Below are 25,273 nucleotides of genomic sequence, written 5' to 3'. Positions count from 1 at the left end.
CTGCCAAGTTATTTCAACTCGAATAACGGACAGAGAAAGAGCAGATAACTACTTAATGGAGGGAAAAAATTGGACACAAGATAAATGGGCCACACTTTAGCTACAACTGCTTGTAAAAATCAAACCAGAGTTGCTACTTCAACCTGGACACAAAGAGGCTGTGCTTCCTCTAAACGATGGGAAGTTTCCGAGGTGTATTTTGTAGCGTTTCACAGCCAAACCAAACGATTTCGGCGTCTGACTTCAGTCCATCTCATGTCATAATCAGAGAAGACGAGCAATTTACAACTCTGTACATGTTTGTATAAAAGGAAAAATCCCCCCTGATAGTGCTGTTTATATGACAGCACTGTGGAAATGTGTTTTTTTTTTTTTTTTTTTGGGTGGGGAGGGGGGGTTCCAGATCAACAAATAATCAGCATCCTGAGTCGCCGCAACCAAAGCTAAACAGCCATGATTACACTTGATCCCACAAGATCTATTTTATTGGGTTAAAAAAATTTATTGTCGGATTGTAAAACAAAGATTATTCACAGGATGTTTGCTTCGTGCAATTAGGTGGTTTGTCACCATTATGGGATTCTGAAGCCAAAGACGTGTCTGCTGGCCAAAGCCGCCCTACAAAAACAATACCCAAGTTGAAGTCGATTAACAAAGGGCAAAATGTTGAGTTATAAAATAGCATGAAACATTTCAGCTGCACAGACCTTAAAGTGGCACTACCATATATCTTCAAGGCACTTAGGGCTACATAAGAGCACAATCAAGAAGGTATGTTACCCTCAGTTGTTACAAAAATGCTGCATATATCAAACATAACTTCAAAGAAATTTGATTTAAAAATTTGACAGCTTGAAATTGGGCTTCTGTCTCTTTAAGAAGCTCCTGCTTTTTCCGACATTCCGCCTTCAACTTGTCATCACAACGATGCTTCTCATTTTACCTTTTAGAAATGTTCTTCGGAGACTTAAACTCAGCAGTTAGCTAACTGCAGCTGCTGCTAGTCTGAAGGAGCAGAGTTGTTTCTCAATTTATATCAAATCAACAGTATAAGACAAAAATAAAAATATGTCCACTTTAATGATCAGTTGCTGCATATTTTGAACTGGAAAAAAGTTTTTTTTTTTAAATATATATATATAGAAAAAAAAAACGAAAACATATTTCAAAACTAACAAATTGGGAATTTTTTTTTATGCAGCTGCATTAAAAAGTGCATTAAGTTTTTTCTGTTGAGGTGAGGATCTAATACGTTTTGCTTAAAGAAGGTCAGTGTTTGTCAGATCTGATCTGTAAAGTCTTTCATTCCCAACATTTCTGGACGAAAAGGTCAAAAACTGACTGAAACCAGAAGGTACAACAGCAATCCCAGAGAGATCAACAGGAGTAGAGAGATTTCTTGGGGGACAAATTTAGAAAGAAAAAAAATGAGCCAAACTTGAATGAGACATGGAGCAGAGATTGTCAAGAATAACCAGACGCCACTCGGTTTCAGAGTAGCCACAGAAAGATCTCAGGTGGAAGAAAAGACTCCAGGTAATCAGAGCCAGATCAGTTGGATTTTTGTTGTGTGTGTGTGTTTTGTGGCATTTATATAAAATGGATCCAACTATTTTTATGCAAGTTGGGGGGGAAAAAAAAATAAAAAAATCTCAGCTCCAAGAGTGAAAACCGCTGAACTGGGGACAAAATATCAGTCGTTTTCTGTTTTGGGTCTGTGAGGCTAAAAGGGAGAAATAGCCCTTCAAAACACACACACACACACACGCATACACACACACACACGCACAGATTTAAAAAAGAAGTAACATTCTCTCTACAGAAAAACAGGAGTTTTTTTGTAAATTCTGCGCGAATATTTACTGACAGAATCGTGGATTCCTTGGGCTCAGCGGGAACTTTGGAAGCGAACTCAAAGAAACCATCCAGAAAAATAATTCAGGCAAAAACATTTGGATCTTTAAGAAAGATGATGACACAAAGCGCAGTGACTGCCGACAGGATATTCTGTCCAGGCAAGACGCAGGTCCCTGTGAGAGCCATGTCCTACATTTAATAGACCACCTACGGGATCCAATCCAGAACATTCCTTCTGCACTGGAAAATGGTTTCCATCTCGCATGTTTTCACATAAATGTCATTCCTCATCACATACATCAAACGTCAATAGTTAATTGTGATTCTCCAGACTCGATTTTTTTACTCTCTCCAACTTACTCTCTCTCCTTCTCAGAGAGTCTGTCAGTGATGGTGTCCTTGATGGAGGAGCGGGAACCCTTGTGGATCACCGGGTACCGGAGAGGGAGCTGGAGGAAGCAGGAGATCATCAGGACCAGGTGTGCCGTGTAGCCCAGGGCGACCGCCACGCTCCCATCGTCCTTTGCTGCAGCACAGACAGGATTTAACTCAGACTTGTTAATTCATCCGCTTTTTAAAGAGACAACATTAACACATCAAAGCCTCCGAGGCCGTCGTGCAAAGCGAATCCAAACCCGAGGCGGCGGCACATTTATTCACAGTCAGGAAAAAAAAAGGTATTTTATTCCGGCCAACACTTCAAAGCTTTGTGCATCGCTGTCTGCTTTGTTTTGGTGTTCTGTTACATGGGAAAATGAATTGCGCTGACATGATGTCCACAAAGTATGAATCCAAACTAAAAGAAAAAAAAAAAGCATAATCAACCAACAGAAGACGACTTTGAAACAGAGTAGCTGAGGGAAGATGAGCGACCGCGCTCATGTGGGAGAAATGTTTGGGAAGTTGTACAAAATACGGGGCCAGAAAGCAAAATATTCCCAGTTCGGCAAATGTTTTCTAAAGTTCTGTCTTTTAAAAGGGTCTCCAAAAAAATAAAAAAATAATTCAGATCAAAGAACAGGCCAACTTGCTTTACATAAGAGAAATAAAAAATAAGAAAATGTCAACATGTAATCTGGTTCCACTTCTTTATAATGACATGCAAACATCACATGATGAGGAAACCATGAGCATTTAATAATCTGAATCAATGAAGGTTTGTCCTTCCTCAGGGCCTTATTAAGCAAAAAAAAAAAAGGCTAAATTTAAAAAATCTTAACTTCTTCACTTAAAAGAAAACAAGTTCAGCAGTTTACTAAAATAAGAAAGTCTGATATTTCCAACAAAGAAGTTCTCTAAGGATAAATTTAGGAGATTTATTTGGATAATTTCCAAAGAGTAAGTGGTACATCTGGGAGTCTTTTCCAGCACCAAAGTGACATCCCCATCGTCCAAACTCGCCAGGAGCGTCTCAAATGAGATGCTGTTCTGGTATGGAGCCCAGACAAACCGCTTACAGTTCAGAAAATATCCAGATGCGCACCTACTCCGTTTATCACCTCAATGTCAGAGGAGTCTTTGACACAAATGCAAAAATATTAGTTAACATCTGAAAGTTTGTGTTTTTTCTTTAACAAATTTAAGTTGAATACAGACGTGCACTACACCTTTCAGATTTTCTTGGTGTCAAAACATAACAACCACTTCCTTTCCCTTCACAATTATCCCAATAATTTACACGGATCAGCCTAAACGACAAAAAACTTGCATGGATAAACTTAAAATCATCCCCACATGGGGGGGGACACCTTCGACTTAGGGTGTTTTCATACCTGATAGTCCCATAGACTTGATTCAAGACTAAAATTGCAATATCTGCTACGCTTTCAGTTGTTGCAGTTTGCTTTCTCACTCACACTCACTGGACTGAACCAAACAAAGCAAACTCTTTAAATGCCCGGTTAGTCCCTGACCTGTGGTGGCGCTGCACCCAGAACTACCGAAGAAGACGCCGAGGTCAACTTCCTCCTCCTTCACGAAACGTAAACAAAAATTGAGTGGCGTCAGATTTTAGCGGCTGTAGGATTTCTCTTTTGTCTCTGGCAAAGTATTTCTCCCGCTAATGCAAGACTCGCGTGTTTGTTTTGGTTGTATTTACCCAGAATGCCCTGTGCTATGGCTCACTTCCTGCTTTTGGAGCGTTTTCAGTCGAACCAAAACCTAAGATTTTAGGCGAACCAGATTGACAAATTCAAGCCATCTGGAGCACAAAACTCCCAATTATTGTCAGAGTTAAAGATCCCCAAAATAAATTCCTTCCAGTCTTTGTTTTTATTTTGTCCAACTCGGTATGGAGCCACCTTCTTTTTCTTTATTTCTGTAGCTGCAAAGCTAAAAAAAAATGTGGGAAAATATTGGATTATTTGTTTCCATTTATTATGATTTTGCAAAGAGAAGGGAAAATAAGGAGAGGAACAATACACATGAAGGAACTTAAGGGAGCAAATGAACCACACAGTGTCTTTGGAAAAGAGCTGAATTAACCGAGCTCTCATTGAAACCAGGTGAGGTCCACTTAACTTTCACAGGCACGTCTGAATAGAACTAAAAAAAACCCAAAAAAAATAAAGTCACACTTTCCCGTGTTTCCATGATTTGATCTAATAAATAATAATGAATATCGCCATCCGACTTATTTTCTGTCCAAAATGGGACACACACGCCAGGGTTCAGATATAATTGTCAATTTAGCGAGGCGTTTCAGCGGTGGAACGTTCCAGATCGTTCAGTAAACATCAATCCACCTTCGCAAGCTTTAAAGGGAGGATAAATAAATTGTCCTGCATTCTTTTCCTTCCCTGTAACCCAAAACACAAACACAGACACGTACTAAATTACCTTGAAAGTCGTCCGAGTTTGGCAGCTTCACTCCACAGATGACATAATCCGACTGATTGACCTGCGGATTTAAATAGGAGGTTTCATATTAAGGACAACAAGCAGCCAGCAGAAACAGACCCACACAAGACGAGGGATCATGCGGGAGGAAACGGTGCGCAGCTGGCAGATGGATTTGCTGTAAATCATCCGGTTATTGTCTTGTGGTGTCCGCATTCCAGCGTTTAAACTCGAGAGCCAAACATCTTACAAAACTGAGTGATTATAATGAGTCTGTGAGGAATCGACAGAAATGTGAGGACTCTGGATGATCTCTGAAAGCAGTGAAATGTGAACTGTGAAACGGACATTAAAGGGAATTAGACATTATTTTGGACTAAAAATGGGGGTCTGAGGGGGGGAAGGCACATCACACAAAAAAACTGTCTCCAGAGCTTTTTTTTTTTTTTTTAATGTGATTATTACTCCGTCTTCGGAGACGCACAGAGAAATCAGCTGGTGACAATTTTTGGCTTGATCGGTGCTGACCGAGGACCGGACTAAATAGAGACTCAAGAACTGGATCTTTTTCGTGACGTTTGCAATCATTAGAATACGTGACGTGTTTAAAATGAAGAGAGAAGTAGCATAGAGGTAAGCCAAGCCATTTAAAATACATATTGTGTATTTTTAAGTGACGTAGCAGTGTAGCGCATATGGATATTGTGTTTGTTGCTACGTCTTGTCCGTTTTATTTTTCCTCTCTTTCTGCAGGTGTAGAAGCAGGCTCCTACGATGCGTTCTATGTTTCCTTCTCTCCTCTCATCTCATTCTTTTCCACAGCTTTCTCCATTTCTTTTCTATCTCTGTGTCCACTACATTGAAAATAAACCCAAAGCAATTTCTAATTAAGTTTATTAAACATCAAGTGGACCATCGTAGCAAAAAGCTGCAATGCTCCACTTGTGAAAGTAAATCTGTTGGGGTTCACCTTGACAAGGTGTCATAAATTCAGAGTGCCACACTGGACACAGGACAAAATGTAAATTAAAAAAATACATAAAATGAATGGAAAAACGTGTAGAATAGGAGCATGAGGCCGCAGTCTTACCACGTCGATGGGGTAGATGTAGGAGAGCTCAGAGAGGAGCTGACGACAGCGGAAGGTGAGCTGGGCGTTGGTTTTGAGGAACTGCTCTCTGAGGAGATCAAACCAGACGGAGACATGGGCAAAAAAAAAACAGCAACAGGCAGGTGAAAGCTTTGATAGGAAGTCATCACAGCTGCATAATATCAAAGTGAAAAATGCCAGACAGTCATAACAGCAAAGCAGAATATACACTCCAACGAGGGTCATTTGTCAGATTAAAAGTACCTTTAAGCAGGTGTTAAACATACTTTTTAAATTGATCTGATGTAATATTCTAATTTCAAATGTCATGTTTTTGTTAACTACAAGTGGAAAATAATCACAGTGAACAGAAATAAAGGTTCAAACATTCATCTCTGTGTTTCAGTGTAATAAATTGACTTTTCAATAATATTCTAGTTTGTTGAATGTAATTAAAGATCCAGACAAATTGTAGATTTTTGAAAATCATGTTCTTGTCTTTTATTATGTTGAACTGTGCCTAAGGAAATGGGCCTAATTGTCACATTTGTACCTCAGAAAGAAAAAAAAAAGGAATATTGATTAAAGTTTCATTACTGAATATTAAAAAAAAAAACATGTGGATTAATACACAATAGCTTGTTCTCTTCTCTTTCCTACCTTGAGGAGAAGTTAAAAATGGACATGTTTTTCACATCATTAACAACCAGGGTAAAAGAAAAAGCTTCTCGACATTAGAATCATCTATTTGGGCTACTTTACCAGAGTAACCCACATAGATGAGGACTGGGAAGAAACAGAAAAAATGTGTGGGTAATAACCCATCATTTTGTGCAGATGAAAAGGCATTTGGGGTGGGTGGGACAGTAATTGAAAGTGATCCATCCTCCCATAAATGCTCCCAACCTTTCACTTGAATTTCCTTTCTGGCTTCGCCTGTGGTTAGCCATCTTTTATTATTTCTATTCTCCCAGCAAGAAACACTTTGGTGCAAGTGGGAGAGCAGATAGACTGGTGGGTGAAGACCGTTTGATCTGAAGTGTCCAGCAGGTTTTGGCTCATATAACTGGCTTTGCCCACCATACCACCTCATTTATAAGTATTTTCCTAAAGCACGCAAACTCGCCCAACTGTCCCTTTGAATACTTGCAGAAAACGGTGATGAGTAGATCCTTTTTTTTCCCCCCACGGATTTTCTTCTCTCCCACTTTGTGCTGTTGAGTTAATTTGCAGGTAAAACTTTATACCTCGGATATAAATGAAAGTGGTGGAAATGTCGGGCTGAAAAATAAGAAAACTTTACCAAATACTTCATTTGATCCACACCTAAAAACTGCGCAAGTAAAAACTGAACGATGTTTAGTAGCTGTTTTTTCTTCCCAAAGAGTTTCGAGGCATCAAGCAAACAGTGTTTATTCTTTGAATGCTGATGCTTTTCATTACATTTTCCCCTCCAACGGAGCCCGTTACCCTTGTGCTATTTCAATTATACAAATATCAAAAATATTTAGCTGGGAGTTTTACTAGGAGTGCATCAATTGCAGTTGTCTGACTGATCACTGCCCTAAAAAAACCCTGACCTGCCAGTTCAGGTTTTGGTTGATCCAGATTTACTTTATTGACTGAAAAGTTGCTAAATATAGGGACAAAGTCACTACTTTGGCAACAGTGGGGTGACGATTGCCTGCCCCTCTCATGGCAGAGAAAACGGGGCACAGCGGCTGATTTTCAGACCTTGGCAGAGGTAGATGAGATCGGTTTGACATGCAAGTATCGGCCGATTACCCGTCTCCCAAAGTGAAGAAAATCTTGGCCAATTTAAAGGTGCAAAGCATTTTTAACTTTTGATTCTTTTAAAGTATCTTCCAAACATTTCTCTAACAGAATAAACCGGAAGACTTGGAAAATATGCAAACAGCTGCTTAGAAATGATGAGAACACTTTGATTTGATTTTTCCACCAATTATTAAGAAAAGTATAAATTATTTTTGACAATATTTTTAGCAAAATATAAATCAAACCAGATTTTTTTTTTAAAAACACTCATTTTACATCGATTTATTGTCAGGAGTGAAACAAACAAGCTATTTGGTTTATTGAAAATATTTTTTAATCTTAATGCAGAGGTTCCTAAACTGTGGGGCACGCCCCCTAGGGGGGCGCCGTGCCATTGCAGGGGGGAGTGGGCAGGATGGACGAATAAAAAACCCCCAACAACGATGAACACTGTGTGTGCTGGGGGGTAGTGGAGGAGTATAACAGGGAGTCTGTAAGAGTCTCTCTACACGCCACACACACCGTTTCAATCAGAAGTCCAAAGTCTAACTCTTCCTATTGTGATCTATATTGTAATCCATGGGAGGGGGGCAGAAAGTGTTTGGAAACCACTGTGGGGGCCCCAACAGTGGTTTCACCGTCTTAAAGTGACAGATGTATGAACTAACTTGGGTTCACCTGCAAAACCCTCTACAAGAATCAAGCTTAAAGTAGAGATTTGGATCAGCAACTTATGTTTGGATACTTCCTGCGTCAGTCTGTATGTACTGTTTAGAAGAAATGCTTCTGGAATAAATAAAGCCTCATGTCATCTGCTTTGACAGCCCATGATTTAGAAGTGATGCACTTAACAAATCACAGCTGAGGTAAACTATTGTGATTTCAAGTTGATTCAGAGTGACAGAAACAGTTTCAGGATGCCAGGTTTTGGACTCTCCAACATAAACTGATGTACTTGGACTGAACGATCGCGCAGTTGAACCATTTTCATCCATTCACCATTTGCATGTTGGAGCATCAGGCTAATTAACAAAACCTGGGATGAGCTTGTAGAGAAGCTAATCAGCTCTGCACGACCTTTTGAACTGCATGGGTTTCGATCAAATTGTTTGGATTATTTTAATTTTTTTACCATCTTAATAAAAAGTGATCAGAATTTTACTGTAATTACCACGATGTCAGGTATTCCAGCGCTTTGTGTGAGCTTTAGCGTCTTTTACAACTTTAATCGCCGTCAGATCTGAGGCTGAATACCGTTAGCACGCAAACTGAATTTTTGACACGCGAGCTATAATAACTACCAAATATTGTATTTCAAACGGTCATTTGTAATAATTATACTGCATACTCCAAGGAGTGTGCAATTAAATCACAATTTTATTTATTTTATGTATTTTTTGGATCCAAACGATCACAAAAAAACAACAACAAACATGTATTTGTCCAAAATAAAAGATGAATGTGTTGTGGCCCGTTACTTTTTCCCAGTATGCTCTTATTTTGTAATGCCTTTCAACCCTGTCGAGTCTGAAACTGAAACGTGCGGATGTGTTTTGAGTTAGCAAATGTAAAAGAGGAGAGAAAAAGCAGCAGCGTCCAGAAAACAAAAAGTATGGGGTCAGCTGCTCAGACGTGTGGAAGCGAGACAAGAATCAAAAACACGTGATTGACGAGATTTGCTACACGGTGGCGTCTGCACCACCGGGAGACAACAAACCTGTTCAACCGTCTGAAACTTAATGACACTTAACTATGAGCAACTTTAACACAAAGGGAATTTATTAAAACATATTTCCCCCAAAACCTTAGTACATTTTCAATTAAATGTGTGCAAGTTCATTTGGTTGAAATAATTTGCTGTTAATCATTACTAGTCATGATAAAAAATAAAAACATGGTCAGAATTGATTTATTTTTGTTTATTTGGTTCAGTCAGTCATTTGGTTAGAGGTTTAGTTTGTTTATTTTTATATTTATTTGCTATCGAGTATTTTTCTTACCCAAAGATGAATGAATTATGCTAAATTTCTCATTTTATTTGTGTGCACAAAAAAATTTATAATTTTGGGGGAAAAAAATTCTTAGTACTGAACACAGCTGAGTCTGCTTCAAAGTCAAGCAGTGAGAAAAAAAATGGTGTTTGTTAAAGAGAATATACATATTTCGTTTTAGCTAGACATATAAAATCAGACCCGGTTTTCCTTATTCCTGTGTTTAATCATGTCATTTTATCTGAGCAAGTTTTCTTCTCAATAGATAGTAACAGTATAACTCTGCTTACTGAAGTTTTCCTTCTACAGTAAACCAGGCACCATTAAATGGATGTTTGAGCTCAGACTACAGCAACTACAGTAAATCCACCAAAGATAAAATCAGAAAAACCTACAGAAGACTCCCGTCTTGAAGTAAAAAAATAAAAAATGACAAAAGAGGAAAAGATTCTATGAAGCACATGAACAACAAATATTTCCACATAATGGATGGTAGGCAGATGTGCGAGTGCCTGTGTTAATTTTCTGTCCTCTGAGTCTTTTGGCCCCATTCGGGCCCCCTGGAACCACCAGGTATTATTCCGATGCAAAAAGCGGTATCCAGTGTCTGCACCCACCACAAACATCCCTCCGCAAGCCAGGACAAAGACGGGCCAAAGGGCTTTTCAGGAATGCAGAGAAAACATAAATAAAGATGCGGCGGCACAAACACCTTGTTTTAAAGGAGCAAAGTGGGACGTGAGAGCGGGGTGCACTCTTGTCATAATTTGATTTAAACACAGCAACGTTGCGAGTTCAGAGACATGTACAAATAAATGGAGCTTTTTCCTGTTCCTACCTCCAAAAATGTCTAATTACATCTTCACACATACCTCTTGGCCGTACATTCCTTCTGCGACTTTGTTAGGGATTCTTTCTCCTCCTTCAGACTTTTGTGCTGAGAGGAAAACGCTTCCTCTGAAAGACACAGAGAGAGAGAAAAAAAAATGTAAATGATCAGGTTTGTTTGCCTCGATCCGCTACATCTGAAAATCCAGGTGGCCTCGTGTTGTGCTGGCTTCCCTCCACCGTCGAGCTCGCGCAAGATCAAAGGCCCTGCCTTTTTGTTTTTCTAATCGGCGCTCAAACCATTTCCTTTTGACACCACATAAAACCAGACAAACACATGTATGGAGATTATAGGATTTGTCAGACTCTGTAAATACAGAGTGGGTAACATAAACACAAATTGAAAAGACACCATTAGAGGCGGTGATGATCCAGCCGGAGGAAGTGGAGCAACTACAACACAGGCAGGCTGCAGCGGCGGCGGGGCACAAAACCACAGAGGTATAATAAGCCTGGGGTTGTAACACAATATTTTTCAGATCTGTGCGCCAAAAATAATTTGCTTTATGTTCTGATTGTGCATATAAAACTCAGCGGGGCTTTCCCGTCGTATTTGTGACATGGTAATAACCTCTGAGCCTGCTAAGAACACGTCTCTACCAAGCCAGCGCCGCTTAACGTCGAGGTGCGTCAAAAACAGCAGCGTCGTTTTACAAGCCTTTCTGCTTATTGCTGCAAAAACAAGAACTTGCATATTAGAACAAGTAGACGCTGTACTATTTCTAGCCGCCATGATCGAGTCCCCCTTCGGATGCATTCACCATATTACCAAAGTATTCACTCAACCAGCCAACAATTTGGCCTCTTACGTCAAGAGATGCTGATAAATCTTACCTCAGCTGCATGATTTGATCACAAATTGAATATTGGTGGTTTGTGTGTGTCACTGCAATAAAACCCATTTAAGAGCTTTACAGTATTTTTGGTAACACTTTATTTGAATGGGGGTGAATAAGACTGTCATGACACTTTCATAAACATGACATTATACCTGTCATGAACATGAATAAGTCCTCATGAATATTTGACTGTCATCATAAAGCGTCATTTGGTGAATTATGACACTTAATACAAAGTTGACATTATTCAAAATGTCTTTGTTATGACAAGTTGACATTAACCAAGAAATCATTACTGATATAAATTTGTTATAAAAGTATTACTGATTGCACTTTAAAAATTAGGTAACTTTATGTTATTAAAGGTAAAATTTAAACAGTAATGATTTCTTGGTTAATGTCAAGTTGTCATAACAAAGACATTTGAATAATGTCAACTTTGTATTAAAAATGTCATAATTTACCGAATGAGGCTTTATGACAACAGTCATAAATATTCATGAAGGCTTATTCATGTTCATGACATGTGTTATGTCATGTTTATGAAAGTGTCATGACAGTCTTATTCACCCCTTTCAAATAAAGTGTTACAGTATTTTTTTTTATATTGAATTATTTAAAATTCACTCTCAGGTAAGGTTTATCACTAGAGGGTTTTATTTTATTTAAAAAAAAGGAAAAATGGCATAAATAACTAGGTTGACCTGTGATCACTGAACCTCAGGTTCCCTTTTTAAGAAATTCTTCTTTCAGCTTTTATTTTATAACAGATCTTTTTTGTGACCATTTTAAAAACACACTAGCATGTTGATATAGGTACCTAAAAGGTTTAGCCGACCCTATATAGTTTTTATTCATTATTTTTACTGAATGTCTTATTTTTTATTTGTTATATTGCATTCATCATCTTACCGTGATTTATGGTTGTCTCAATAAATTTCAGTAAATAATATGAAAAATATATATATATTGTCAGTATTATTGGAAACGCTATTTTTAATATTTCCTTCACTTTTTTTCTTTCATGAGAGCATCAACAAAATATCAGTAAATTCTAACATTTATTTAATGCAATTTAAAATCATGTGTCTTCAAGTTCTTTCGGAAAAGAAACCTATTTCAAATGGAAATGTTTTTCGGGAACGGTATTTGTGTCTGTTGCGCTACGAATGCTGCGTCATACAGTCATAGCCACACATTTACCTAAAATATAAGTAATAGTGTTTATCATTGTCACAAGAGTACTAAGTATACTGCGATAAAATTCCATATCACCCACCTCTATTGTGCAATACTTGCTATTTTTTGAGGTACTATATCACCTTTAAGTTCAGCAACAGCCAAAAAATAAAACACACAAACTTAGCAACCCAAGTATTGGCCAGCAAGCGCTGCACATGTGCACCGACGCTCCAGCGCAGCCAGAAAGGATGAGTCAAAAGCATAATCTGTCTTTCTACAGTCGACATGTTAAAAAGGTGCTGCGGATGTTTCCGAAAGGAGACTTTCCAGGACCTAATTTGGCGTGCGGTCCAATCTGTTAAGATGCTCTTATTGCAGCTGGCTCGGGAAAAGTACGTTCAGAGCAATTAAGATTATCAGACCACATGTCATCAGATGGATCCACATGAGCTGCTTGTTATCAAATACTTCCACTTACATGCAGGCTTTTCCCCACAGGGACCATAAGGGTGGAAGGTGAGAGACTGATGGGGAAAACAGAGGTTCTAGGAAACATCTCAATCAGATTAGCTGCCAGGGCAGATAGCATCAGACAGAGATCAGACAGGCCATCCCTCTGTTCTGAGTGATGACATGAAAACATACTTTAACACGAACGACAGAGGCCTGTATCACTCTGCCTCTTTCATGTAATGCCCGGCTGGACCCTATCTGGTCTGTCCATCAATCTCCCGATCCTTTCATGTCTCTAACCTGTTCCAGTTTGCACAGTGGTATGATGCAGACAGACGGTCCGCAGCGGAGGCCGTGGAAGCACACATGCTTCGCTCTGGCTGTTTGTTTCTCAATATATCACCGCATAAAGCCATAAAATATTGGCTACAATAAAGTCTGGAGCCGTTATAGTGAATGCGATATCAAAAAATTATAAATTGCTCGTAACTTTCCTGGGTTTTGACATGAGCCAGTAAACAGTGAGGTCCTACTCGCACCAGGCGGGTGATTTAGATGGAAATCCAGCTGTAAAATTCAGCCCCAAGTGCTTCTGGGGATTATTTACGTAGTCTGGTTTTTTTGGCTTATCGGTTTTAAATCTGTTCAGCTACTAAGAGGCGCTTAATATTAGGAGAAATGTTGAACCGTGCAGTGGTGTCAACAATACATGGTTAGTCTCAAGTATTGTGCAGAAGTTGGAAGAATATTTCAAGACACAGACTCCACTAACAGGTTTAAATGTCTCCACTTCCCACTTCTGACACCATATATAACCTTCAGAAAGTGCTGGAGTGCCATACAAAACAGCTAAAGTGTAACATTTTCCTGCTCCTTGTCACATTACAACTGAATTCTTCAAGGGCTCCTACTTGTGGTTTCTGTCAAATATCAACATAAAAAGTGCAATGCATCTGTACGCAACCCAGTTCATCCGAAGACGGGCCTCCGAGGTTTACAGTCTCACCATATCAAGACCGAGAAACCCAGCAAGACAGCTGAGGGATACAGTTAAGGAAAGCTGGAGCATGGTTGGGAAAAGGAGAAGAAATAGAAGATGTGTAGAGGACGCACCAAATGTGGGAGTAGATGGTCCAATCAAAAATTAAGCTTTGTGGCCTATCTGCAATGAGCTATGCATGAAGCAAACCTCCCTCTTTGACCACACCATCCAAATGACAATCTATAGGAACACAAGGCAACATGGTTTTACATACAAGCCGACTGAGCTTAAGCTATTTTCCATCGAGGAATAAGTATAGAGTTGAAGTCTCTGGATATACAAAGTTGTTGAAGACGTATCCCAAAAGACATGCAGCTGTAATAACAGAAAAAGCACATTGTACCAAATATTGACTCAATGGATACAAATGTAGATGTTTCTTTTCTCTTTGTAAACTGAAAAAAAATATTCTCCCTTCATCTCACACAATCACATTAAGATACATAAAATATAAATTTGTGGTTGCAATGTGACAAAACATGGAATAAATTGAAGAAAAGATCAAAATACATTTTTATAAGGCCTTCTGTGTTCATGGAGATTTGGTCGTATGACTGCAGCAGGATAGATGATGTCAACTCTTGATCTCTTACCTCCTCTGAGGACAATCTGTTCACTGTTAGTCAGATGAGAAGTCACACCGCCACACAAAACTCTTCAAGACATTCTGGAGAGTTTGGCCGTTTCACCATAAAGGCTCATATCAAGCCGACAAAGACTGCATTGTACTAAACTACGAAGCAGGGGAAGAGTGAGCAGCTGAAAATGTTTATATGTAATCTAATGGTGGAAATTTCAGCTTCAGGTTAAACACTTTAGGGCACAATTCTTCCTTGTTTTATTTGGCACAGAAACTGTGAAAAACAGCGACTGAACCGAGAAAAAACAAGGGGTAGATAAAACCCCGAAGTACAGAAAGTCAGATACCTTACAAACAAAAATCACTCCAATTGTTCCAACCTGATTAATTTGATATTATTCAGACTGTTAGCGTCCACTTCCTGCAAAACATCAAAACATGAGAGGGGCTTCAATGATCTGTGACCTCTAATCGCATTGCAGTGTTGCAATGTGATGAGGAAATGATCCCCTGTCAATGACTGAATTTTAAAATGTATTTGTATTCGACACAAGTGGACATTAACTCAATGCACTGACTGAAATGAGTAAAACAGAAGTAAGCATTCAGCTACATATTTGTAAAGTTACAATACCAGCCTGGTTAAGACGGGTACAAAGCCTTAAAACAAATCCATATTTTATTGCAGTAGCGTGATCTCACAAAGGGATCTTTAATTTGGGAAACTATAGCTTAGTGTTATCATAAGACTCCTTTTTCCTCAGTTTATAAAGAAAAGGTTAAATTTGCAGTTTTTGGCCAGTCCAATTGTACAAAGTTGGAGCATGAAGACAAAGGGATTTTTGACTTTTCTATACAGAGACCTTTGTATTTTGTAAGAATCAGCGCAAAATGCAACAACGCAATTGCAGAAACTATCACAAAATGTGTTCATTTATGTCGTTTTAATGATGTTTTGTTACGTTATGAAACTAGAATTTACTACTTTTAAATTATGAGATTACTCCAGAACCCGATGTTACAGTGTAGGATGAATCAAGTGGATCTTGACAAGAATTACTCCAGGCCTCATCACAAGTAACTAAAGAACATAATTATAATTCATTCCCAGATGACAATAAAACAAAATAGGATCAGATTTAACCTCTCGTCTTCTGTATTTATATATCAGAAACACAAAGTCCCAGAATTTTAATCAACGGCTCCCAGACACTAATGCTTTAGTTATATTTATTCTTTAGGGATGCCGCTTAGGCATATATGTAATAGACATTTTAGTAATAGAAATTGTATAAAACAATTATTTCTTAACATAGAATTTTACTTTAGTGTAAGATTTAGGTGCTGCAATAAATGACCGATTTATTTATAAGGACAGGGTCACCAGTTCTGCTTTTTTATGGCTAACATTTTAACATACAGATTAAGGTGACTGGGGGAAAATAAAAAAAAAGAAGCGTAAGTAAGTGAAGCATTGAGCCAATAAGCAGAGTATTATTGTCGACGCTTTTCTGACAGCCAGCTGGTAAAAGTCTACGCGTAAAACCGAGCTTCTGCAAAAGGAGCTCTGATGGTGATGGCTTCATTATGAGACCTTCTGTCTGAGGTGACACATACCACGCCACAAAATACTTTCGCAAAATTCTGTTCTTCACTTAGGAAAGTCAACTACTGACATTTATTGGTCAGGAAACCTAGCTGCGGCGCTGCAGACCGTGAGAATAACCACTGCTGCTAAGTACAATAAATGCTGCTCACAGGCCTGATTTATGTCGCCCGCTTGCGATGGAGAGCTGGAAAATAGACAGGAGGAAATTGTGACAAGAGCGTGACCTCAGCAGAGCCAAAGGGATTCCTCTCTGACTGGGGAAATAACTGTTTTTATTGTTAGCTCGCAGGTTTAAGAAGAGGAGGAAAAGTCCATAGTGGTGGTGGTACCCACACACTGCCAATTCTAGGGTATGTGGAAAACCTAAAGTAGAGTTATTGTGTGAGCTTTTTGCACATTCTTAGTATAATTTCACCCATAACTGGAGCTGAAACGGCCCTACAGCTACTTGTCCCTGTTGTTCTTTAAATTATTTTCCATTTTCATGTAAGTGCTTTATAAATACAGCTGGATTGGATTCTGGCGTCAGGATGATTCAGATAGATACTAAAGTCACATTCTAATAATTACTGTAGGGAAAAGGTGGACATTTTCGCCTCAACGTCATGTACTAGCGCAAACCCACACCTGTTGCGCCTCCATCTTTGTCAGAATGATCTAAACTATTAGTTTGTAGGAGTAAAATGGCTGACAAAGGTGATCTGTTACAGGACCATATGAGAGTGAGAGGCAGCGAGACCACGTGACCAGGTACAGATGAAAAGCAGAACAGCGAGGACAGAGGAGTAAAAAAAACAACTAGAGATTAGTAGTTGATACGGTAACCGCTAAGAGGACGTAGTGCATAGCAGTGTGTGTACACACACTGGTAAACTGTCAATAACCCTTTCGAGGTTTGCTGGATCCAACAAACACTGGAATGTGTAAAATATCCTATACATTAAACATATGCTACTAACCCAATCAACACAAACACCTAATAGCCCTACTATTAAAACCACCTGCTTAATATTGAGTAGGAGCACAGAGTTCACCAACACAGCTTTAAAACAGGGTCTCCATAAGACTTTGTGATGTTATGTGGCAACACATCAAGACATTAGCAACAGATCCCTGAAGTTCTGCTAGCTGCAGATTGGGCGTCCGTGGATTTGGCGGGGAGATTTGGACTTTGGAGACCAAGTCAACAACACTTAACAACAGTTAGCTCTGTCTTTATAGATAAAGATAATTCACACTCTCCTGTCGACTACCGTCAAATAAAGGCATCTTGGGCCAAAACAATCCTTAAAATAATGTCTTAAGCATTTCATGACAAAGTTCCCCACATACTCGGGCGTACTTCACTCTGTGGACGTCCACGAATACTCAATGCAGACTCAAAGCGAATGTCCACCGAACACATTGGCCCAAAGGTACAGTTTTACAACCGCGTGTTAGTAAGCTGCTCAGCAGGAAACAGGGTTCACATCAAACTTATGTACGCGACACCAAGCTGACTAGGTTGATAGTCGGCGTAAACAGTTGAGCGGTTTCGTAGCACATCTAATGGCATAGTGAAAGGAGGCTAAACACAGTACCAAATCAGAGATGCTAGAAACATTTTCACACCACACCTTTCACTAATCATTTCTATAAAATACACTCAAGTTTGTGGTTGTGGTCAACTTTGAACAACTTTCTACTCTGGCTTTAAAAGTACAATTTCTCTGGCGCATCCTTGTTTGTGTCTGAGTGAGCAGAGCATCTCTGTGCTGCCAGTTGGCTGCTCAGTCTGACTTGGATCACGTTACGCAGGTACTAAACACTGACTGGGTGGTGGGAACGCTCTGGTCTGCTTAGACACAAGTGTGGACTTCAGTCTACATGTTCCCACACTCTGATATCACCATCAAATTGAAATACCTACTATTCATTTATCCACTGTGTTCCACTGATAGCCACTAAACTAATGAGAACGTTGATGTAGCCAATTTTTTTTTATATTTTGCTAAAAAAAAACAAAAAAACAAGGTTGCCGTTTTTAAAAGTACTGATTGCTTTTCTGCAATTAGTACTGAATTGCAAAATGACTGTGCAATTCAGTCATTTTGCTTTATTGGTTTCTGTGCTTTTTAATAAGTCAAATTAAACTTAAAAGACAAAATCTTAACTACATTAAACAAAAATTGAGCGTCTCCAAGCAAAAGACATGAGATGAAAACAATTTCAGCAACTCCATGAAGCACTGTAAACACCTTTCTCCAAAATTAATAGCTTTATAATAAAAATATGTTTCACCAAGACATGAGACAGGATAATGCATTTGAGCTGATTAGAAGAGTTAAACAACAAACTCCAAAAAAGGAACTAAAGCAGCAGTGCTAAATAGCATTTGTCTTCTCTATTTTAGGTGGGGGGAAAAAAAACAAAGAAAAAAAAATCCAGCACAGTCCTATTCAGCAACAAGATGCCAATTCATCCTCGAATACCTTTTCCTATTTAAACGAGCTAATGGAGCTATGTTCCCTGCAAAGCACCTGTCCAGTCTGTAAACCGGCTCTGAAAGAGCTGCAAGTTCTTTCAGCTGCAGACAAAGTGGTGCCAGAGGGTCATTTTTAAGAAGTTCAAACACAAAGGAAAGCTTTTCTCTGAATCAGCCTGAAGGCTGTCCCTTATTGTGACTGCATGTGTTTGTATAGGTGAGCTTCATGTTAACTGGCTCTGGTTGGCCCAGTAAGTTGCTCTGGTCTTTGAGCAAAAGGCAATCTGACATCAGAGGAGGACAATATGTACTGTCAGAAAACTATATACACACTGCTCCTTGTATATCTAGAGCAGATGGAAAACAACATGAGAACGATGAAGCTGGTGCACCAAAGTCTTGCTGAAACATAAAATTTGTGAGTTTGTTTCTGTGTTTTGCTTGATTTTCATTCAGTGAAGTAACTGAAGGTGGGTAGAGCAGACTGAAAAGGGGCATCGTTATTCAAAATAAACTTTTACAACATGTTATTCCCTCATCGAAAACATGCCTAGAGTGTTGCCTTGATTCTTTCATGTATGTTTGATAAATCCTTTAATCTCCCATAGCAACCGTTCAGCCGTGCAAAACGCCTTGGGGTACCGAGGGCTGCCTTCGAGATGCAGTTCCTCCTTGACAACATTCAACATTTTTTTGAAGACGTAGGAAGAAAGAAAAAAAAAAGCTTTGGAGCGAAACGGTCACAGCGCCAGACTTTTCTGCATTTTGTGGTTAATGGAAATGCAGCTATTGTTGGTCTCTGACTTTAAATTTCAATAGACTGTATTAAAGTTTAGGACTGGCATATAAAACAATGTGAAAAAGCTTAAGGGAAAAGAATACTGACGCCAGTAAAGTTTGCCTGATTTGAAAAACTATAGGGACTAGATGACTTCTTTTATTAATTATTATTATTATTATGACACGAGTTCTGACAAAAAAAAAATAAAACTTTACATCCAAACTACGCTCAAGTTCCATTTTCCTCTTTTCCTTCAGTAGCTGCTGCTGGGCCTTTTGTGGAAAATAGTGAAAAATACGGGGGCTTAGGTTAGAATTAGTTGCACATGTTTTTACCATAATAACAAGTCGTCTTACACAAGTGTATTAAGTATTTGAGTAATACAACACCACTTGAGGCAAGTAAATGAGTTGCAGAAGCTCTTTTCATTTCTTCCACTTCTTGTGAGTCTGTGTTAGCTTTAGCAGTGTCATGGGGTTAAAACAGCAAACACAGCGAGCGCATCAATGGATGGTTCGCAAAGCTGGGTAAGCTGTTGTTGCAGGGGAAAAAGTGAAATAATGCGTTGGGATTTCGTATTGCCTAGAAGAATGAGAAATGGAAAAACGTGTGCGAGTTCACCAGAAACCCAGCTGGTAGATTCAGAGCTGAAGTTGCTAATATTTGGGGGATTTATTATACATTTACATAATTAAAATCTTTGCTCCTGTAACCTTGCTCTCCGTTTCAATTTAAAACTGAATTGAATACAATGCGGTTTTGGTCTCCTCAAATTCGATTTACCTTTCTTCTGTAGATGTGCCCTCTCCTTCTGCCGAACGTCTATTTCCCTGCCGAGCGCTTTCTTCTGCCGCTGCAGCTCGCAGCAGAGCACAGCTATGCGCAGCTGCATGCACTCCCGCTCCTTCTTCTGCACGAAGACAACAAACAGAGAACACACAAAGACTTTGAGCGGAAACGTCTGTCATGTGGCCACAGCAAGGTTTGAAGTTTATTGCGTTTCGTAGAAGACCTAAAATTCCTAAAAGGTTTTCCAGAAACACGCTCTGTTTTTGGTGCCTTATCCCACGTCTTGCTGACTTAATGCCCGTCCACAAAGACGAGGCTTTTGTTTAATGAGGTAAAATCCAGTGTCAACTAATGACAGAGGAGGAGGGGAGGGAGAGAATGATCTGACTCTTGAAAACACCTCACTGAGCTATGAGATCAGCGTGGTGAAGCCTGTCAGTAATGAGCCCCTATCGTGGGAAAGCCTGGCTGCAAGTCAAGTGGTGGGAAGTTCTGGCTTTTGATATTCAAACAGCTGATAACAGGCGAGTGTTTGAGGCCTGAGGTCAAACTTAGATTTTGGAAAGATTTCAAACTGAATACAATTTAATCTGAACCAACCTGAAAGTTAGGGGTGCACCGATTGACTGGCCGATCCACTGCAGTTTTCTGTCTGATTACCGATCTCTTAAAAAGCCTTGCATGCCGATTTCGATTTTGGCCAAAATGTTGTTCGATATAGCAGGAACGTTGCTGAACTGGCAACAGTGGGGTGACTACTGCTAACTGTAAACATGCAGACATGTCCTGATGGGTACGCCTATCAATCAAACCTTTCTCATGGAAGATTAGAGGACAGTGGTTGATTTTTAGACTTTGCCAGGGTAGATAAGATTGGTGGATAAAATCGACTTCACATGTAAAAATCGGCCCATCATCGATAAATCGGAGCACCACCAATTGATTAATTACCTGATATGACTCTTCCTACTGTCATGAAATTATCTCATCACAAATAAATACAGTAATAGTAAAAACAAAGTACAATTCAATAGTTATACATTTCAAGACATACAGAAAATGATTGTCTTTTTTTTCTTTCCTAAAATGCAGCACAAAAACATCCAAAAAATTCCAAACTATTGCTAGTTTTAAAACGTAAATGTAGCAAAAAAAAAATGTTTTTATTGTTAAAATTGAACATTTGTCTGGCTCTTCGTTATACCTCATCACTCCAGGCAGAGTAACCAGAGAAACTCTCCCACTATAGAGCTTATTGCGTCTTTGCAAACCTAAGTGTTTCTGCCATATAAATTTTAAAGAGAAAGTTTTCAGTGGGCAAACCTTAAGAGTTGACAAAACTGCAGATAGATTTCCCCTCTCTAGTATTCTGTTAAAATATTAAATCTAGAAAATCCTCATCAACAGTCCTCCCACATTTACCCATTGGTGATTAGCAAGATCTAGTTGTTAATTTCCACCTTGAATCAGGATGAGTGCAGAAGTTTGTTGTTTTTTTTTTCCCCCACACACAGCATCTCTATTTTGGCTTCCCTGGTTTCCCCCCAACCTCAACCTGACAAGATGTCAAGTCAAGCAGGTGTAAACACGAGGCGTGTTTTTAAACTGATGCAGACGGTGGCACTATCAGTGTTTCATCACTTGGAGGAATGTGTTTGGAGTGGCAGCAGAGGAAGTGGAAAATATCCACAGGGAAGTATCGAGGCCGAAGGATGCAGATATATCTAATGTACAAGAGGGGAAAGAAGAATAGACAGCTTTGATGGAGTCTAATAAAATGCCATAAAATCCATCCAAACAGAACTCTAGTATTTCTCACACAATGTTCCCTGACTAGCAAGAGCATCTGAGTCATTAGTCAACATCTAGTGCGCTCTGTAGGGTGTGCCTCCTTCATGTCTCTATGCAGTGGTGGGCGGTGTGTCTTGAAGAGCGCTAACTATCTAAAAAGGAACAGCTGAATGGACAGAAGGATCCAGATGTGGAATAAAACACACACACACACGCACGCACGCACGCACGCACGCACGCACGCACGCACGCACACACACACACACACACACACACACACACACACACACACACACACACACACACACACACACACACACACACACACACACACACACAAAACAGTTGGCAGTAAATGAACAATATTAAGTCAGAACTTCTCCATAAAAGAACTAAGATTTAAAGCTTCAGTATGCAACTTAAAAAAAATAATAACATATTTGCTGGAACTGTCACTATGTCATGACAGTATAATATGACAGATTATCTGTGAAGACAAATAAACAAAACAGAAAAATCAATCGGCGACAGGAGGAGGGTCGTAGCGCTGTCAATCACCCTCTGTGAGGCGCCTCTCATTACCCCGTTAACTCTCTGCGACGCTGCAGCATGCTCAGGCTAGTTAGCATAGCAACAGTTTTTCTATAAGGGCGAGCTGTTTCTCTGCCATTAGCACATTGAGGATTGAGTACACGAGGGAGATTGACAGCGCTAAGACCTTCCTTCTGGTTCTGATTGGTCTGTTTGTGGTCGGGAGCCGAGCCTTTCTTCAGATGGCGAAAGCAGCTCAGGGAGGACATGGAGGAGATCAATCTATTTAAGATTATCTTTAAATATGTAAAGAACATATTTGTTTTTTTTAATAAAAGTTACATCCGGCACCTTCATAAGAGCAAAAACAATTGTTGTACGAGTTGTTGGATAAAAAGTGTTCAAGCAGGACGAAGGAAGACCTGGCAGGGATCGAGCTCGTCTTTGATCCCGTAGCGCACGCCCAGCAAGGCAGAACTGCGACATCTCACACACGCAAACAATCAGATAGCAATCGCTGCGTGGATCTAGGTGGAACAGAGATATGGACTCTTCTGGCAAATCGCTGAGGGCCTCTGTGAGAAAACAGCAAGACGACTGATAGAACCTCCATGTCCTGGGTGCTTGGCGACCGTGGCACTTGCATGCTAGCCACCTCTGGCTTTGGCACGAACCTTGAACCTCCTACACTTTCACTGAGCAGGGAGTTGACGAGCGGGTCACAGGCGTGTGTGTGTGTGTGTGTGTGTGTGTGTGTGTGTGTGTGTGTGTGTGTGTGTGTGTGCGCGCATCCCAGGGCCCGTCTGCCTCCTACTGAACATCAAACAGCAGTGGGTCAGCTGAGTAAATAAGCACCGGGCGTGGGGGGCATGTTAGAACCCAGCAGATTAATGACAGAGTGTGGGTGAGAGGGTGAAAGGACCACTTTGCCCTCCCTTGATCCAGGCTCAATATAATGTGCATGGGGCTGATACAAAGCTCTGAAAAGGCAAAAACCCTCAGAAGAGTCCAACAATGCCCCGCTCACTCCACTCTACAAGGCTTTTAACAGAGAGCTAGAAGACAGGGATTGTGTGATTTATTAGCTGATTTTGGGCACTGAAAAAGGTCTTGAGGAATGTTTTAATATGGAAGAAATATCAGAGACAGGTTTTCGTAGGAGATCCTTTGTACCAAAGAGGATGGAGGCTTAACATTTTTGTGGGAAGGCTGAAGCTAGGAGGGCAGCTTGCATAGTCAAGGTGAGGGTCTGGGAAACAGAACACAAAAGAAGAGAAGTATATCAAAAGAACACAAGGGAAAGCAACAGCTGTAACAGCTGCTCTAAAACCCTTCAAGTTTTAGTATATGTGCAGCAGCGCATAAATTCTCACAGATTCGACTCCAATGGTGGACATGAAACCCCCCCCAGCTGTCGAAAATCAGTTCGGCATAAAGGGTACGTAAAGGCATGACCAGCAAAATACTGTTAAAGTATAAAGAGCAGTGATTGACACATTTATTGAGAACTGCAGTAAAGATGTGCATTAAAAGGCCTTGAACTAAATGCATGTTTATAATTGCAGTACTTTTAACATCTGGCATCGTCATTAACTGCATATCGATTTTATCCTTTAGATAATTCAGCTATAGCTCAAGGCTAATCTAGCAGTTTTTTCTCTCCCCTTAAAAAGCTTTCACTGCTATAACCTGTCTCCACCTTTACGTTAACATAGAAGTACCCAATCGTACGTCTAATGCGCTAATAGTAGAGCTAATTTTTCCACTAATGCGCTAATAGTACAGCCAATTTTTCATTTAGGAAAAACACCAAATGAAAATAAAAAAAAATTTTGCCTCCCCTAAAGTTACTTTTTCAGATAATTTCTAACATGCTAATTTGGTTGTTCTTTAATCTCGAAAGTAAAGGCAGATGCAATCCGAATTAAGGTTAGCGCCTTAGCATTAGCTTCGGCTAAATGCAGTGTTGGTTTAGTGCTTTAGTATTAGCAAAACTAATGTTTATGATTAGTGCGTTAGGGTTAGCAAAGCTTTGTTTATAATTAGCTGCCCGTGTCCAGCACTGAAGGTACCTATGCCTCTTCTGTTTGTTTTATTGTGTGTTTTTTCCCCCCCAAGCACCAAGTCAGGCAGAACACGGCGATTACCCAGGTTCTGATGGAGGTTCCTTCCTGCTAAAGGGAAGTTCTTTGCTCCACATTTCTCTGACCTTCATTCCTCTTTGCAACAGAGGTTTTCTTTGCATTCTTGCAGGTGAATACTGCTCACATTTATGAACTGAAATCAAATTGTAGCATTTGTAGTCGTCTAAAATTATTCTGCTACAGTACTGCATTCATTCACTCATAGAAAAGCTTCAAAAACCCATTTACCAGTAGTGCCAATACATGGGACTGGATCAAAAATCTTAGCACAGAATTAACATAAATTCAAAGCAGGATTTTGGCGTTTTATTTTCACAGCTGTGTGGCTGCCAATTCAAAAAATGCTAAACATGTTTTCTTGATTTTTCTGTGGATCATGGCCAGGGTTATGACAGGAGGAGGAAACATAAATAGGGGATCTGATTCAGGGCTTCATCAGCCAGGCAGTGTGATATTACTCTTTATCCACTTTGTAGTTTATCCATGAAAACACTGTGAAGCTGCCTTAAGGCTATAATGACCTCTCGCTTTGTATCTTTAGCATGCAATTCCATCCCAGACTTTGGGTGGTAAAAAAAAAAAAAAAAAAAAAAAAAAAAAACACAAAATCTTTGTAAGTACTTGTCAT

General features: G+C 39.6%; 1 protein-coding gene across 1 annotated transcript in view; it reads right to left on the bottom strand.

Annotated features, from left to right (window-relative positions):
- uvrag (UV radiation resistance associated gene) overlaps nucleotides 1–25,273 on the bottom strand; it is a 109,147-nt gene that overhangs the window by 60,913 nt on the left and 22,961 nt on the right. Inside the window, exons 8-12 of the mRNA XM_008428245.2 lie at nucleotides 20,174–20,300; nucleotides 10,425–10,509; nucleotides 5,786–5,873; nucleotides 4,696–4,756; nucleotides 2,218–2,383 (exon numbers count right to left, since the gene is read on the bottom strand). Coding sequence (XP_008426467.2) covers nucleotides 2,218–2,383; nucleotides 4,696–4,756; nucleotides 5,786–5,873; nucleotides 10,425–10,509; nucleotides 20,174–20,300 — 527 coding nt within the window. The remainder of the gene's footprint in view (nucleotides 1–2,217; nucleotides 2,384–4,695; nucleotides 4,757–5,785; nucleotides 5,874–10,424; nucleotides 10,510–20,173; nucleotides 20,301–25,273) is intronic.

The sequence above is a fragment of the Poecilia reticulata genome, chromosome 14, assembly GCF_904066995.2.
Source record: "Poecilia reticulata chromosome 14, P_reticulata-male-v2, whole genome shotgun sequence".
Taxonomy (NCBI): domain Eukaryota; kingdom Metazoa; phylum Chordata; class Actinopteri; order Cyprinodontiformes; family Poeciliidae; genus Poecilia; species Poecilia reticulata.
Note: the sequence above shows the minus strand (reverse complement) of the source record. Positions and strands in the feature narration are given on the sequence as shown.